Below are 17,635 nucleotides of genomic sequence, written 5' to 3'. Positions count from 1 at the left end.
GTTCACAATGTTCTTTCTACATAATGAATGCAAATGAAGACTGAAGCTGTTGAGTGCGAAGGATCACATTTCAGAAAATCTCCAAAATGAATCTCTACATATAAGAGTTTAGTGGGCAGAATACAGCTGCTTCTATGCAGTAACAGGAAAAACATATTTTTAAAGCTTAGTGCTTTACTAATGGAAATGATTTTTCATTATACTGTTGACAGCACACAGCGATTTGTTTAATACATTTTACAGAAAATGCTTTGCGGGTTTGCGTATTCAAAAATGGAATTTAGCAATTGTAGTATAATGCGACCTAAAAACTGATTACATAACACATTGTTGGACCACAACTCTATTTACTTCTTCTATAAAAAATATTTTTTAAAAATTGCATTAACCTCCTTTTGTGTTCCACAAAGAAAAGTTCTACAGTCTTGAAACATCAAACATAACGGCGAGCAAATGATGACAGAATTTTCATTTTTTCAATACACTTGCTCTAATCCAGGTGCGAGTCACATCAATGCAGACACGTGTGCTGTTCAGAACTAACTGATGTGGAGCTTAAATACTTGAGACGAAGTCAAGACAAAGGCCACCGTTAATGGGATTTGGTCAATATAGGAAGGAGGTCTAAAAGCCCCTCCAGTTAAAGAACCCGCAGACCTAATCACGCTCTGTAGTATAATAAAGCTCTGCCTCGGTCTTTATTATTCATCAAAATCGTAGCTTCTGTCAGTCACAAACCAGGCTACCAGATTTGACTTGTCATAAAAAATGCCCTTTATATTCTTGGCCTTTTAATGATGCATTACTGAGTCTCTTTATATATTGAATAGCGCTGATCCTGCACAGAGCCTGAAGGCAGTCTTCTCTCTCCCTCTCGCTATTGCCTAATTTCCCGGTTCCCCCATTCGTCTTTTCAGCTCAAAACCGTCGCACGGAAGTAGAGAGCTATTGGTGTGAACAGAGACGGAACTGGAAAGAAGAACGAGTTCGGTTTCAGACAGAAATGAGCGAAAGAGAAGGAAGTGAAGGGTTGTGACAAAAGAGGAGGGGAAATGGTGAGCTGGAGCCAAAACAGACAGAATGAAAGAGGAGAAGAAAAGACGAAGAAAGGAACAAATCGATAGGCAATTGAAAATGCCTTCTTAGTGTCAGATATCCGTTTACCACCCAAATGGGAACTGTGCAGCTCTCTCAGATTAAAAGTTTCCTTCCGCTGACTATCAAACTATAATAACCTAACTAACTATTGTATGTTACCACATATACTGCTTACAATGGTCTTCCGTTGTACCTTATGACTCCCAAGTTTTGAGAACATATTTAAGCATCCGAAAATATTTTAATTCAGCATTTTAAAGTCATCATGAACTGGCTCTGAAGTACCAATGTGCAACAAAATGGTTTTCTTAAAGGGATAGTTCACCCAAAAATGAAAGTTCTGTCATCATTTACTCAACCTCTTATCATTTCAAACCTGTATGACTTCCTTCCTTCCTTCCTTCCGCAGAACACAAAAGAAGATATTTTGAAGAATGTTGGCGATACCCATTCACTTCTATACAGGTTTGAAATAGCAAGAGGGTGAGTAAATGATGACAGATTTTTCATTTTTGGATGAACTATCCCTTTAAATGTACGGGATAGTTCATCCAAAAATGAAAAATCTGTCAACATTTACTCAACCTCAGGTTGTTTCAAACCTGTATACATTTCTTTGTTCCAATGAACACATTGAAAGATCTTTGGAAGAATGTTAGCCATTTTCAATTCTGGGACATCATCCACTACCATAGATGGATTTTTTTGAACACATAATGAGATATTTTGAAGAATTTAGGAAAACAAAGAGTTCTCGGGCACCTTTGTCTACCATTTTATTCTCCCCACTATGGTAGTCAATGATGTCTCAGATCTGAAAATGACTAACATTCTTCCAAATACCTTTCTTTGTGTTCATCGGAAAACAAAGTAATTTATAGAGGTATGAAATTACTAGTGTGAGTAGATTACTAGTGTGACAGATTTTCATTTTTTTGGATGAACTATCCCTTTAACAAGCAAGGTGTCTTGAATATACCAATTACATTCTTTCAGTCACGAGGAGAGTGCACATTAAGGAACTGAGAACTATAGAGAACTGTTCACTTCATTGTCAGCAATAAACGGGTAAAACTCAGTTCTGTGTACTCACCACAATGCCAAACTGCTCTGACTCGCAAAGCTCCTCGTATTCATTCTTCAGCTCAGCCAGACTGCTCAGTTCCTTCTGCTCAGGAAGATTCTTGATCAGGTTCTGCAAAGAGAAAGCACACACAAACCAATCAGTGCCGCAGGAAAACCCACCTGTCCCTCTAGAAGAAAGATAAAGTCCACAGGGGCCAGAGACAGCTTCACAACACCAAGCGCTGATCACGATCAGTCTTAATCGCTCACCGAGCGACGCGCACGACTTTAACGTGTGCCAGGACTCTGCTTTCATCCGATAAGCAATCATTACAAATAAACACAATGCTGCTGCCTGCTCATTTGGGGGGACGTGAGTGACAGTAAACATTGGAGCGGGGTTTAAATGGGGCCGTGGCTTCAGATGCTATTGTGGTCTGAAATACACTTGTGATTCACACAGAGACTCCCTAATGTTCACATCTTTCCCCATTACCGCATACTGCCAATCTCAGAACGCACAGAGAGCGAATAAAAACACTTTCTTTAAGCAAGCACGGCCCGATCTGATGGTGAAAGTCTATGGCAGCTCAATTCAAGCTCATATTCATGTTGGTCTTGACTCCATTTTTGTTTTCGTCAGTCCGCTGCTGGATGAAGTCGACTCTCTCCGAGGTAAATTCGGGCCCGCACGGCGTTGCTCTTGAAGCTCAGCCGAGGTTCAAAGTTTTATGGTGCAGAGAAAATGATGTTCAAGGTGACTCTGAGAAACGAGGGAATAAATACCCCCACATCATTTAATATGTCAGTGAAATGTCCCTGATGTTTATGGCTTTCTTTTCTTTTCCTTTCCCACAATACGGATGGAGGACATATTCGAGTCGAGTGAAAGACAGGTTCGCCACTAAAATCTGCCACTTTACAGATGTCGGGAACTCTATTGCCTTCCTCTTCCCCCAAAAACATTTTATATTATTTCATATTGCTCGTCCAACTTTGCAATTATCTCCAAGAGTAAAGGCATGCTGCGGGTGACGTGGGCGAGAGAACCTTCATTTTTTTAAATGCTAATTGTGCTCATAAAGGTCAGCTGAGTACATGAAAAGGAGCGTTGCGACCTTTTTTTTCTTAGGAAGAGGTGCCCTTTTCTTGGGTAGATTTCTGGAGACGTCCTCTCTGATTACGTCCTCTAATTTGGCCAGACTAAGCAGGCGTGCTTGCAGTCACATGACTAAAAAAGGCCACTCCTGCTCAATCTATTAGCACCAGGGCTGGTATCGTGACCTTCATACTGCAGGTCTGCGAAGTTTGTCTACTTTCGTTGGCCAAGGCCCGCCCCAGGAGGCCATATGACTGACAGGTAAAGCAACCAATCACGCTTTGTTTTGTACCACGTCATGTTTAGAGGCGTAGAAATGTCCCCACAGTTACAGACCGGTGTACATTCACGAACGTGTCAAAAGTTAACTTCAACAACGTTTAAGAGTGTATTCTGTGAACCTTGCATACATTTAAGAATTAAGCGTTAAGTAGATTGTGATGAATTCTTATTGCAACCTATATAAACATGACAGCTTACTTCTTCAATCAGACAGATTTGTGTTGTTTCCAGGGGGACTATCAAAGAATGCAACACGCAGGTCTCCCGGAAACCCTGTACTATTCAACCAATCAGATGACGACTTCAAACTTGCTGAAGTGTTGCCAAGAAAATGTGCCTTATGCATCAGACTAGGGCTGTGCCGATAAACTATATCATATCGAATCGCGATAGAATGTATTTCAAAAACGATGATAAGCTATTGGCATTTTGACTCGATATGGATTAATCTTACAGTCTAACAGAACGCAGAAATAAACGCAACAGTCAGTCAGCGTGCAGCTTTTATCATGCGTGTCAAAGTACAAAGTCCATTTCATACTGCACTTGGCAAAGAAAACTCAACATGAGGAGGAAAACATGACTGGAAGCGGAAACAAAGGTGAAACTAACCTCGAGTTGTCATCACGCGGTTTATCAAGTGTCTTATTTTTTTTCATAATCGCCGGTTAAACAAAACAAACTTGAGGCGCAATTGCAAGCGTGTTACTTCGAAACTCAAGCACAAACGTTTTTATATCCATCGTTAATATATCTGCTAACATGAGCTGGTGCATATGAAACAAACCAGCGCTGCCCTGTACAGATTAGAGATGTAATGAAGTGAGTTTGTGTGCACATTAAAATATTGAACCTTTTATGTAAGATGCTTGCATGATTAAAGAAATGTACTACAGTTTATGTTAGATGTCTTTTTGAAAGACTAAGGTTCACTGAATGCATTGAATGAATCCCACTACTCGAGCAAGACATTATTGCAGCGTTATGTATGTGCGCAGGAGCTGAGCCAATAGCGTTCGAATGTACACAGTAACGGAGCCCTTTCATTGGTTGAATGTACTGAATGAACACTCTCTTTACTTAACGAGTCAATTGAGTTAAAATGAGACTGAATGAACTGGTACATGTTGTTTATGGCCTAATATCCTCTGTGTTGCAACAGTGCATTAATTTAACTTAATTTTAACTGGTTAAAGGTTAACTGTGGTTAATAAACTGTATTTAAAATAGATTATTTTAAATACAGTTTTTTTATTAAATATATATCGAAATAAATATCGTTATTGATCAATATAGAAAAAAACCTCTCCAGTTTACTTTTTTGCCATATCGCCCAGCCCTACATCAGACGTTCAGCCAACGGTCCGTGGGTATGACGTCTGAGGCTGAGACTAGTCTTCAAAACATGCCCGCAACATACAAATGACTAAATTACCCAGTATTTTTCCACATCATCGATAGCACGTCTTAAGGCACCAAGATAAACGCTTTTATGTCTCGTTCTGCAATGTCCTGCTGACAATAGAAAGTCTGATGCAATATAAAGCCAATGCACTGACACCTGGATCTTGAAATATATGAAGTAAATGTAGTATTTCTGGCACAGTGAGAATTTGATGAACTTTACTGATATAAATAATGGATACGCATCTCTCGTGTAGAAGGGAATCAGGGAGCACGCTAAAGAATGAAAAATGTGATATTACTATAAAACAGACTGTTAAACCTCTTGATACTATTCCCTGCAGTAAACAACATCACTGTAGGACATTTTTGCAAGACGTCTCCTTTTGATGAGATAATGATTTGATATTATCCCTGCAAAAAATATCCTCATGCATATGCAAAACACAACTATTTGGTTTGAACTTTTTTGGCTGCAGTAGAAGGTCTAACCCATCCCTCTGTCCTCTAAACAAATCGGTTCAAAGCTAATGTAGCCAAAATAAAGAAAAATGCTTCAGAAGCCTGTGTTGTCTGGACAATGAGATAAAAATGACGGTTGACTCCATCATCTCGCATGTTAAATTAAATAAATGCGTTGAGAGGCATTGGGATGCATCACAAAAAGCCCGCAATCGAGCAGCAAAGATCAGCGGCGTTAGAGGGAGGGATTACGGTAAAATGGCCTTTCTATCATCTGAAAGAGTCTGAGGAACATTAGCCTGGCGGTTCGGCTGACGAACAAAGCTCCCCTAAACAATGTATCATTGATTTTGAATGAAACGCAACAACACAGCAGCACACCATTCAGCCGCAGAAATCATCATTGCTAATGCGCCGCCAAATCTCATTACTGGAGTTGTATTTCTCCGTCGCCACTTGCACAGACGAGACAAGCGATTAAGCTTTGCCATTGCCTCTTTTCCAAAGGCTTCTATAGGACAAACAGCCAAACAGAGCAGAGATGGAGAGAAGACGTTCGAATATGGAACTGAAACGTTGATTGTTATTACGCTTGTCATTGGTTTACATAATTATCGGATCCCCGCATATTGAGTAAATGACACGCGAGCAGAGCCATATGGAAGGGTTGGTGAGAGGCGCATGAACTCTGATTGAGTCAGACTGTTCTCTTCAGGCCTCTAGACACAATCTGCCTCTGGGATGGGAGGTTTCGGAGCATGGGGCCTAGCAGACACGACATGCCATTATAATACCCAAGCATTTGGACTCTCTCTGTCTCTGCAGGACCAGATACATGCATGCTGTCACGCCTTACTCGCACTCTCCATACCTTCGTTGCTTGTCTTTCATTTCAGACGGTAAAGAAAAAAAAGAAGGACAAAATAAGTTTTAATAAATAAAAGAGAGCGTGGATTGACTGAGCAACGTTGCTTCTTGATTGTCGATGGGGTGCAATTACTCGTGTTTTGGTACGTTTCCATGTATCTCTTAAAACAAGTCTATAAAAGTCACTGCCAAGTTTCTAAGTGTTAAGGGGATTAATCCGGTGTTGGAAGTGGATAGAAAAAACATAATAGAGAGAGAGAGAGAGAGAGAGAGAGAGAGAGAGAGAGAGAAGCCGTGGATCAGTAAACATTTTGACTGAATGACAGTATCTGTGGGGCTTCCAGCAGCGTACTTTGATCTTTGATGCTGACATGTTCTGGGAGCACACTCGACCTATGCCAAGACAACTGTAGCGGGCACGTAATGGGACAGTCTTCAGAACAGATACTCTGCCTATGTTTGGAAAAGGAACACTAGCTGACTACATTTATTATTGCTGCAATAAATACTATGTATATTGTGAACAATTCTTTTTACATTTGAACCTATCATGCATAGAGATCACTGCATTAGTCAACAGGCCTTTTTCTTCCTTATCCATAGATTGATGGCAAAATTGCACATGAACCACTACAAGGGACACTAGTACATGATCCTATAGACCACTTCGCAAGATGTAAAAAGTGGTCCAGCAGCACTTCTAGTTTTATTTTTTAACATCTCACATATAAAATGGAAACTTAAAGGGATAGTTCACCAAAAAATGAAAATTCTGTCATCATTTACTCTCACCCTATTGTCATTTTAAACATGTATTACTTTATTTCTTCCACAGAACACTTGAAAAAATATAATGCAATGCACAATGCAATACACTCAATTTGACCTGATTACATACAGACGCCTGTATAGGGTGAATTCAAGTGATTAAAAATGTTGACATTCATCTCAATTTCAAAAAGTGTTTCAGTCAACCTAAATTCACTCCAACCTCTCTTTTTTGACTCATCTGATAAAAAACACAAGTTCACATATTCTAGCGTTTCATATTATTTAATCAATTAATTAAAATAATAATAAAAGGAATAATTGTGAGATAATGCTGGTTATAACTGTACAGTTTATTTAAACAATAGTAGACAGCATCTAGTGTACAGTCCACAGTATTCAATAGAAAAATAGCAGCCTATTATTCCATTCTAATGTCTTTAAACACATCTAAATACAGCAGCATGCCATTAGTTAACCTGACGAGTGAGAGCTTGGAAGTCTTAACAGCAGAGGATGAGAGAACAGCCATTACAACAAGTGCACCATGCTCGGGTAGATGGGAATAAATGACTCTCACGGACGTCTCTCCCCGGCTCAGCAGAGCATATGCCCAACGGTAAAGTCTGAAACTAGGGAAGATCAACAAATCTCAAATTACCCTCCCAGGGACAGCACAATCAATAAAAATGTCCTCCCAGCAATAAACTCTTTATTAAACCGAAAGAATTCACAAAAGGCGGGGTGCACGGGGGGATGAACCTTGCCTGTATGTGACGCCAAACACTGAGCTCTTCATCTGAACCAGCGCGTCTGTTGTGAAAAGTGTTGAAAGATGCGATTGTCCGTTTGCCCTCCTTTTAGTCTCTTCTAATTGATCTGGTCTTCTTTTTTAGGACGCAACGCTGCATGCGGCTTAGTTTCTATCTCAGGCAAAGCGCACAAGTGAAACATTATACAGCCGCCTTCCTGCCGTGCCTTCTCAGCAGGTCTCGCCACGGCTTTCGGTAAATCGTTTCAGGGACCTCTGTTTAAATCAATACTAGAGAAAACTCTGAAACATACCCTGACCAGATCCAAATATTAATTCATGACAGCCATTTGTGTCCTTTTCACTATATGTTTTACTCAAGACAGTAAAACAACAGTAACTTGATCATAAAAACGGGATCTCTTAAAAGAGCACTTGTAAAACATGTAAGGTGTTTATAAATGGCACGAGTCTGTTCTGAAAGGCTCTTTACTGCCTACATGGGCACCCACATATAGCAATACCTTAACGGAGACAGACAAATGGAAGGGAAAGTGATTGATATCGTCGCTGGCCTTTCCGAAACCTTTAAGGAAATGGAAAAAACATTGTACTTTTTAAATGATTAGGTAGTGTGTTGTCAAAGTTGACAAGCACTTTTAAAGCGGCAACGAGTAACTTTTACTTACTGTTGCCCCACGTGGTTGTTTAGCGGAATTGTCTGTATGCAGTGTTGTAAAAACTGTCGCAAAGATTTCCCGCTGGCAGTTCAATACACGTGAGTTTGTTTACTAAGCCGACGGACCCAGATACGTCGTTCAAACTATGTCCACCGATCAGGTAAAGTAGTCCGTGTTACCATGTTCTTCGTATATCAGTACAAAGATTTATGTATTGTTTCTCCATAATTATAAACTGTAATGTCAACAAAGAACGGTAAGTAAGCCTAGTTGTTTTTGCTTGCTTAGTTGGTCTCGTGTATGTACAGAGCGTGCTAGCTACATGGAACATTTGTATTTAACCGAAACACAACGCATGGACTTAAATGTGTTTTGTAACCTATAGTACTTTTCTTTTGTTATTATATCGGAAGTCACTAAACACAATCGCGACCAGGCGTTGTGTTTTGTGTAATATATGTAATAACTACAGTCAACTCGGTATGAAAACAGCGCATAGCATGTACATATATATAATGACAACTTTAGCCTAATCAACCACTGAACTGTTCAACATTCACGTGGTTTACTGGTCTGAACAAAATAATCTGCTACTTTTTACCACAACACGTTTAGTGTGGTTGTTTAGTCTTTATTTACAAGCACTACACACATTCATGACGAGACACGACAACATGCTTGCTATCGACACCGGCAACCATATATTATCTCTCAGCTACCTTACGCTTATAAAGTGCGAACCGGTGTTGCGCCAATGACACAGATTAATAACAAATACGTTCAAAAGTACAGGACAGTAACAAAAAATGTACAAATAACACTTACAAATCCAGGAGCCGGACCGCTAGGTCTGCATCCGTTTTGCAACCCGTTGCCTCTTGCTGCTCGCGCCACCTAGTGTAAGCCCGTCCGATATTGATTCGTGACCGGCCTCGTGTCCGATCACTCTCTCGCTTTCTTTTCTTTGCTTCCTCCGACAAAACCCTCTTTGGTTTTTTGGCTGGCTCTGCCATGGTGATGTTTTGGATAGTTTCGTCTAACTATTAGCTCTGCTGTTGGCCAACTTCTCCCAGGCTACGACTAAAACTTGACGTATGCCTTAAAGCAGGGGATAGGCGGGGCTTGTACTGGCCCGAACACCAAAGTTACAAGTGCAATTTCAGCTGATAGGAGTGTCATGATCCCGCCTTCCTAGCGGCTGTGTCGCTTGTTCTGGCGGATGGGATGATGACAGCCCCACTTCTTGTGTTTGTGTTGGATGTCATGCGCTCTTCTGTCTTGAGTCTTAGCCCCGCCCCCTTGTTTCCTTATTCATTATCCCATCATTATTTTAGGCCCTACACCTGTCTCCCTCTTTACCGCTCCTTAGTTGCTTCCCTATTTAGAGCCTTTGTGTTTGCTGTCTTGTGCTGCACCGTTTTGTGACCCCCACCATCATGTTTTGTCTGCTCTGTGAGTTTATTTAGTTAAAATTGAGTTTTGTTTTTATCTTGTCATGTTTTGGTTCTGTTTCCCCCTCGAGGGATTTTTAGTTATGTTTTCATGTCTTATAAAATAAAGACTTTTTGGTTTAGAGCTGTCTGCATCTGGGTTCTGTCCATGAGTTTCATGACAGGAGGCTGCTTAGGTAGTAACGGCAGTAAAATTCGTCCAGTTAAAAGTTGTCCTACCACTAAAATAATTTTAGAGACATTATTTTTAGGTCTAAAAGTTACTCGTTGCCGCTTTAATGATTTTTATTAGTTAGATATTTGCATATCCCTGTAACTAACATAGAGGTTGACTTATAATAATGATTTATGGCAAAAAATAAATCATGAAATATGTAGAAACAACGTTTCAGAAGGAAATGTAACGCTCTACATGAGAAGTTCATCTTGACTCACCGTTGCTTTCAATAGTTTTGAATACAGAATGCCCTAAAAAGCATTCGAAACTATTGCAAGGCTCTCTAGAATACTGGATTTGCTAATAATACTTTAGTGTGGGATCCTAATTACTACAACTTATACACATGGCTTATCTGGGTACTGCACTCACGAGCTAATAAAATATTTCAAATCAATATTTCATGTCCAAATTACTCATGTGGCAAATATCCACGTAATAAGCGGAAAATATACATCCAGCCGGCCAAATAAAGCCCATCAGGGTGATACAAGACCGTTCTGCTTTGCGGTTTATTTTGCAATAACAAGCTGGGTTTACATTATTCCTTACATGTACCACATAGTCCCATCTTAATGTTAATCAATGGTGCTTGGTATCGAATGAATTGTATTCAATACCAGACAGCGCACTTTTTTTGAAAATAGAATAGAGCTAATGTGTAGCCTCTTTGGGAAAGCGCAACAAAAGCACAGAGATTAGAGTAAATCTGTTCTTGTGTGTTATACAGAACCAGACATCAGCGGTGCACATGTTGAACGGCCCGTTTGATGAGTTAGTCACCTTATCTCCAGACACCTAATACACATGCAGCCCTTATCAAAATTACACGAAGACACACTATTAATAAATAAGCAGGGTAATTATCACTACACAGTCAATGTAAACAGCTTCTATCCAATTAAGATTCTATACAGCGCTGGCCTATGAAATTAGGTCATAATTTTATCACAGCTATTCACGATTTAATAACACGACCCCTCCAATTGCCAGTGTAATCACACACTTCTCAGGAACTCGCACCATAACTGTGTTTTAACAACATATATATTGGCGACACGAAGGGCTGATGTTTTATTAAAACAGCCATTTAAAAGCAAAAACAACCATTTACTACTCAAGTGAGGTGTGAAGACCTAAATAGCGCCAGTCATACAGACAGACAGGAAAACTCATCCACAGCCACTCAGGAGGGTAATTTTCCTCGATGGGCACAACATATGACACATTAGAGGGCTGTTCTGTTAGCATTAAAGTAATCTAGAAAGCCGCACTCTGACACATCCGAAAAGAATCTCTGCTCCGCTAAATCAAACTAACACCTCACAGTGTCACACACACTAGCCACAGTCGGAGACTGACAGGCGACAAACCCGGGATGACAGATTCCAAAATCGCATTCAACTAAATGAGAAATAAAAAAAGGATTATATTTTAGGTGGTGAGGGATAGAGCTGGCAAAGCTGACAGACCGCTCATGCCATTCATTTAGTCTTTTTAAAGACTTTTTCAGTAGTTGGAGAGGATGAGCATCTGAGTAGTCTGTTACCTGTTTGTATCCTGATATGTGTAAGCAAAGGCAGGGGGTTAGAAGAAATAAAAAAAATGTATGGTGAAACATTTTATGTCATATGGTGAAAAAATAGTACAACCACAGTGCAAGGTTATTATAGTTTACTAAACAAACATTAAAATAAAACTAAATTAATATAAAATAATTAAAAAATAAAGAACAAAATGAGAAAAGCATATAACAAAATTGTTAAAAATGAAAGTAAAATGAACATGAAAATTATACATATAAAAATAAAAGCCAATCAAAATAAAAATTTCACATTTTCTATACATAAAATAATAAAATAATAATAATAACATTGCAACAGTGCAGTATACGTAGTATGCAATATAGCACTATATTACATTTAAACCACACAACCAAAAAAAACATTTGCAAAGTCCAACTCCGTCATGTCAGATTGTAACTTGTGTTTCTAAACTTCTGCAGCTGCTCACAATGTTTTCATTACATTTCCTTATAGTTATTTTCCCATCAATACCACTTTATATTAACCGCACATTTAACAGATCAGAGTAAACTCGTATCCAGACTGGCCTGGGATAGATTATTAATATATCAAATGTCAGTTAAGAGGGAAATTTGATACAAAGACATTTTCTGCCCCAACATTGTAACTATCTGGAATATTTCTGTCACTATGGTTGCATCTCTGCCTCGAGCCCATATTCATTTCTGACACTAAATAACGTCATCTCTGTATTCTAAGTCCTCATGCATGTCCTTGATTCCCAGTTACTCACTTGATCATTTTGCTGCTGAATTATTATTTCATGCAGGAAAGTCTCGGAGCGCTGTTCCAAAAACAAGCCTCAATTAAACTCATGGGGGTGAGAAGTCTGCTTATACAGGAATCTGTAGGCCCGGTGCACCTTCGTACTTATCGTCCTGTCCTGACACTTCACAATATGCAAACGACAGGTAACAATACACCAGCCTGCTCCAGTCACCTGTTGTTAGTCTCTGGAACAAAGACTGGCACTATTGCCATGCCCTGCAACCGACCAGTGAGCCAGGTAATGAGGGCTCATGAATATGTATGAAGACGATGGCGAAATGGCAGGCGATCCAGGTGATTGACAAACAAGATAAACAATAATAACAAGCAAGGGCAAGCACAAACCCTTAACAGGTACAGCCAACCAGGAGCGTGCTGAGAAGGCCATAGCAGCGAGGAGGCGAGGCACAGCGGGAGAGGGAGCTGACAGAACATACAGTACGTGAGGATGGACACTTGGTTTCTCAGAAAATGCTACGAAGATTTCACTCCAGGATGCGACCTTACATCACCCTATAAGCCATTAATGCAATGCCAGCTTTCTATAGACTCAAGAACATGATACCACTGTGGACAGGGAGTGTATATGTCATTGTTACGCATTGTGTATTGTAGTACATATTTGATTAGCTGGCGTCATGATGCTACGAGTGAAACAAGAGTCTGCAAGATTATTGGCTGATATGGGTGATTTCTTAAACTTACACAGATTCCCAACTGTGTGAATACAGCAAAACAAAAGTTGTCATAGAAAATATTTTGAAGAACGTTGGTAAACAAACAACATTAATCCCCATTGACTTCCATTGTATGGACTTTAAACTACTGAGTCATTTCTCAAAATATCTTCATATTTTGAATGACATAAGGATGAATAAATGATGACAGAATTCTTATTTTTGGGAGAACTATCCTTTTAACCATTCTGACATTCAATGATGTAAGATTAAAATCATACTGCAGATTATGGGGTAGAATTTAAATATTTGCATGATTTACCATTTATTAATATTACTTTTGACAGCAAGCAAGACTCCTAAAATATTACACTACGCAGTCCAATGTGCATATGTAAGAAAAATCTGCACTTTGAGAAGTATTCTGACCAAAGGGACTCATAAAGCATACTTCTCATGGATGGAATGAAAAAGGATCGAGTGCCACATATTTCCATCTTATCAACTCGGGGATCAAAAATACATGAGGTGCTAAAATGAGAAAAATGGTAGGTATGGAGTTCCTTGGAATACTGAAGTGCACAAGGGTACATGTTACATTAGTACTTTTCTTTTGCAGTTGTCCAGCGGTCAATGGGGAAGTATCCTAGAGAATGAGTGGCATAATTCATAACAAGGAGAAGCTCCTGCTGAAGCAAACTAATGTGCAGAGCAATGTCACTCAAAATTGAGCTGTATTTGCCTTTCATAATATAGATATTCTCTCAGGAAATAGCCTATGATATATAATTACAGAAGCACAACGGTGACACTGCTCTGCGGCTCAGTCGAGAGAATGACATCGCAACCCGGCGATGATGTCATTGGGGCTCCTCTGGGGAGGAGTTGATTGTTAAATACTATGCCTGTGCACTGGAATGAAGTCTTAGACGTCCTGCTGTGACTTTAGCACAGGGCGTTTGACCCGGCCCTGCTGTCAAAACATTCTGTTTTACTCTGTGATGAAAAAACATGATTCTCTTGTTTTTTCTAGTTGTCACGCTATAGATTATCTTTCATGTACTCTGGTTGAAACAGGTATAAATAGTTGTGGGAAAGGCAGCTTTCATTTTATAATACATAGCAATTGTTGTCTCTGGTTCTGCTGCCTCCTAGTGCTACTAATTGACAGCTAGTAATTGTTATTAAATGCCAATTTACAAATAACCATAATAATAATCATAATAATTAACAAAATAGAGAAAATACATTATTTTAATTTAGCCAATACATTAATAAAACTAAAATAATCTTTCTCTAAAATTTAGGTTAAGGACGTTTTAATAAAGCTTGGGTTGATGACGATAAAGTTGATAAAAAAAACATAAATTATATAAATAATTTTAAGACATTAGGGCAAAGTCATCTGTGTGGGGGAACACAATTATAAGCAAACTTGATATAATAATAAAACCCAAAGCTATATTTTAATAGTTTTATCCGTCATTATTTACATATTAGCAAAGTTCCCAGTACCACCACTTAGGTTTAGGTTTATTTCTTATATAGCACATTTCTACTGCCACTAGGACAGCCCAAAGTGCTGTACAATACATCCAATAACCATAAAACAATAAACATAACAAAAAAAAGGAAAACACATTACACAGTTCACCATACAACCTAAGACAGGAAAAAATTAATTAAAAACATTACGAATGTTACATCTCACTTAAGGTGAGATGAGTTTTTGTCAGTAACTCACTGACAGGTATATAGTCTTGGTGAATGTCACTACATGAAACAGTGCAGATTGAGCAGTAATGGGCAGTGTTAAGAGTGAACCTCTGGGGTGTCTGCAGTCTGTGTTGATGGACAGACAGTCTGAGTGCACTATGAGACAGGCAGACAGACCAGGCAGCAGGCCACTGGACAGATATCTCTCACATCAATGATATCATATGCATGACCACAGACAGTGCCTATAAAAAGCATTCATCCAGTCAGACTGTTTGTTGTTTCATATCACAATTTAATTGAACCTACTGCCACTGATTATCAGAGAACTACGGAGCCCTTTTAGGGACATGGTGGTGGAAAAAAATGAGAGGGAAGAGAAAAATATTTTTTAAAGCTTTTGCGTTATCTCGCGAAACTTTTGTGTTCCCGAGAAACATTGCGTTCCCTCGCAAAGATATTTGCATTATCTCGCAAAACTTTTGCGTTCTCTCGCAAACATACTTGCGTTCTCTCGCAAAACATTTTGCTAGTTCTGACAAACACTGTTTAATTGTATTAGACGGGAGCCGGCTGAGACAAGAACGAAGGGATAGTCTGTAAAGTGCAAAACCCGAAGATCATTAGGCTACTAAAAATAGTCATTAACTTCAGTGCTACATACTGTAATATAACTAAAACCAGTTTAAATTCTGCAGGAGAGCATTAATGTGTAAACTGAATTTGCTGAGACTACAGTATGTAACATTTAAGTTATTAATGACTATTTTTGTAGTAACGCTTTTCGGATTTACAGTCACTTTGCAGACGGTCCCTTTGGACTTGTCCATGTCGCCTGCTCATATAGAGATCAATTTATATTCTCGTTTTGAGGAAGACCAGGTTGTAGATCCGTGTCTACGGAATTATGTGTTATTTGTGTTATAACAACGTTTAGCTCACGAGTTATTGGTCCGGGAATCTACTCTGAACCGTTCCATTGTTAATGTACAGAGCGAGACAACAGGACGTTTCAATGTTTTGCGAGGGAACGCAAATATCTTTGCGAGAGAATGCAAAGGTTTTGCAAGGGAACGCAATGTTTCTCGGGGGAACGCAAAAGTTTTGCTAGATAACGCAAACTCTCATATTTTTCCCACCACCATGTCCCTAGAAGGGCTCCGTAGAGAACAACTCTTTAATCTTAAAAAAATTAATAAAAATGTACAAAACATGATTACAAATGACAAAAATCTTAGATTAGCAAGGCTAAAAGAGAGCTATTATATTTACGCAGGCTCGAAGCTGTAAGTGATGCCAAATGTGCATCTAGTAAATACTGACTTGCGGAAGCTGAATAAACAGGTAAACAATTATTTTGTGTTTAATAACTAATAAATTCTGACTTATTTGTAGAAACATTTTTACTCTGAAATAAAAAAAACTGATTACTGATCAATTTATACCTTAATTGCAAGTCCAATACTGAAATTACAATTTTGGGGTGATTTTATATACAGAGGGATGTGTCAAAATAATACTATTTGCCATTTATTTATTTTTGCAATACTAAAAATTCTGTTGCTTAAGTGTTGCTTATTGACTATGTAAGCATCTGTTACTGATGCCGCTGATTAGCTTGTTCAAGTGTGTTTTATCAGAGCTGGGGCTAAACTCGGCAGGAAAATGGATCTCGCGGGCCAGGGTTGAGAACCACAGGGTTATAGTATAACCTTTCTGTTGTTTAAACTTGGCGAAGTGATATGGAACTTTAATGCGGTCAGCAGACCTGGAACACCTTCATAGGTGTGCATTTACCGAAAGTTAATGCATACCCATAGAACGTTTGTCAACCAATCAGATTGAAGCATTCAACAGCCCCGTGGTATAAAGATCGTTAATGTAACAACAAAGAAGAAAAGCTTCTAAATCAAAAATCTGACACACAACAATATACACAATATTTGCACCATAATCTCAATTAAATTCAATGAATTGCCTATTTGACTATTCATACAGATTACACTATATATAGATAAAAAATATTAGCAATGCTAAATAAACATCACGGCTTGTATGCGATTGATAAATGGTTTTGCATCCAGCACATGCATTAATGAAGTTTCACACAGACATCTGCGAACCTAATGAGATCAGAGATCTGAATAGTAATTAACAGCACTTCATCAGGCCAAGTCTTAAATGCAGTATTTAACAAAATGCCCAATTATAGATACACTGATATTTTAGTGAACTTCAAAAAGAAGAACGAGCACTCAAAGCCAATGCAGAACTATCAAAGCGCACAATGCTATTTTCTCCAGGCCTTTCACCAAATAGATTAACCGAGTTGAGTTGAGGTTAGCCTCGCTGTAATGAGAGAGTGTGAGCTTAGATGAGACGTGCAGTGGGTCATTTTCAAATGAAAGCGATTAGCGTTCATTACACCACACGGCTATATGTGGAGCGCAAAGGTCGAGTCCATCTTGAATATGTTGCGGATGTAAAAGCTTAATAGAATTCAAAAGATAAAATTTTGCTCCAGGGCAGTGTACAACTCTTGTCGGGAAATAAATAATAAATCTGTCCATGACTGAGCAGTAGTCCATTGTCTCCTGCACATGGCCACAAAGTCCTCACGTACTTCATCATTATATTGCATTGACATCATAGCGTGGTCTGTTAATTCACATTGAATTTGTACTGTATATTGTCCCATCCTCAGCACGCTATAATGCCACTGGTGCATTATTTCAGTGAGAGAC

General features: G+C 38.9%; 1 protein-coding gene across 8 annotated transcripts in view; it reads right to left on the bottom strand.

The window, feature by feature from the left end:
* diaph2 (diaphanous-related formin 2) overlaps positions 1 to 17,635 on the bottom strand; it is a 419,173-nt gene that overhangs the window by 163,032 nt on the left and 238,506 nt on the right. For all 8 annotated transcript variants that reach the window (XM_057348933.1, XM_057348934.1, XM_057348932.1 and 5 more), the window contains one exon: positions 2,192 to 2,293. In XM_057348933.1, the coding sequence (XP_057204916.1) occupies positions 2,192 to 2,293 (102 nt within the window). The remainder of the gene's footprint in view (positions 1 to 2,191; positions 2,294 to 17,635) is intronic.

The sequence above is a fragment of the Triplophysa rosa genome, linkage group LG13, assembly GCF_024868665.1.
Source record: "Triplophysa rosa linkage group LG13, Trosa_1v2, whole genome shotgun sequence".
Classification (NCBI taxonomy): domain Eukaryota; kingdom Metazoa; phylum Chordata; class Actinopteri; order Cypriniformes; family Nemacheilidae; genus Triplophysa; species Triplophysa rosa.
Note: the sequence above shows the minus strand (reverse complement) of the source record. Positions and strands in the feature narration are given on the sequence as shown.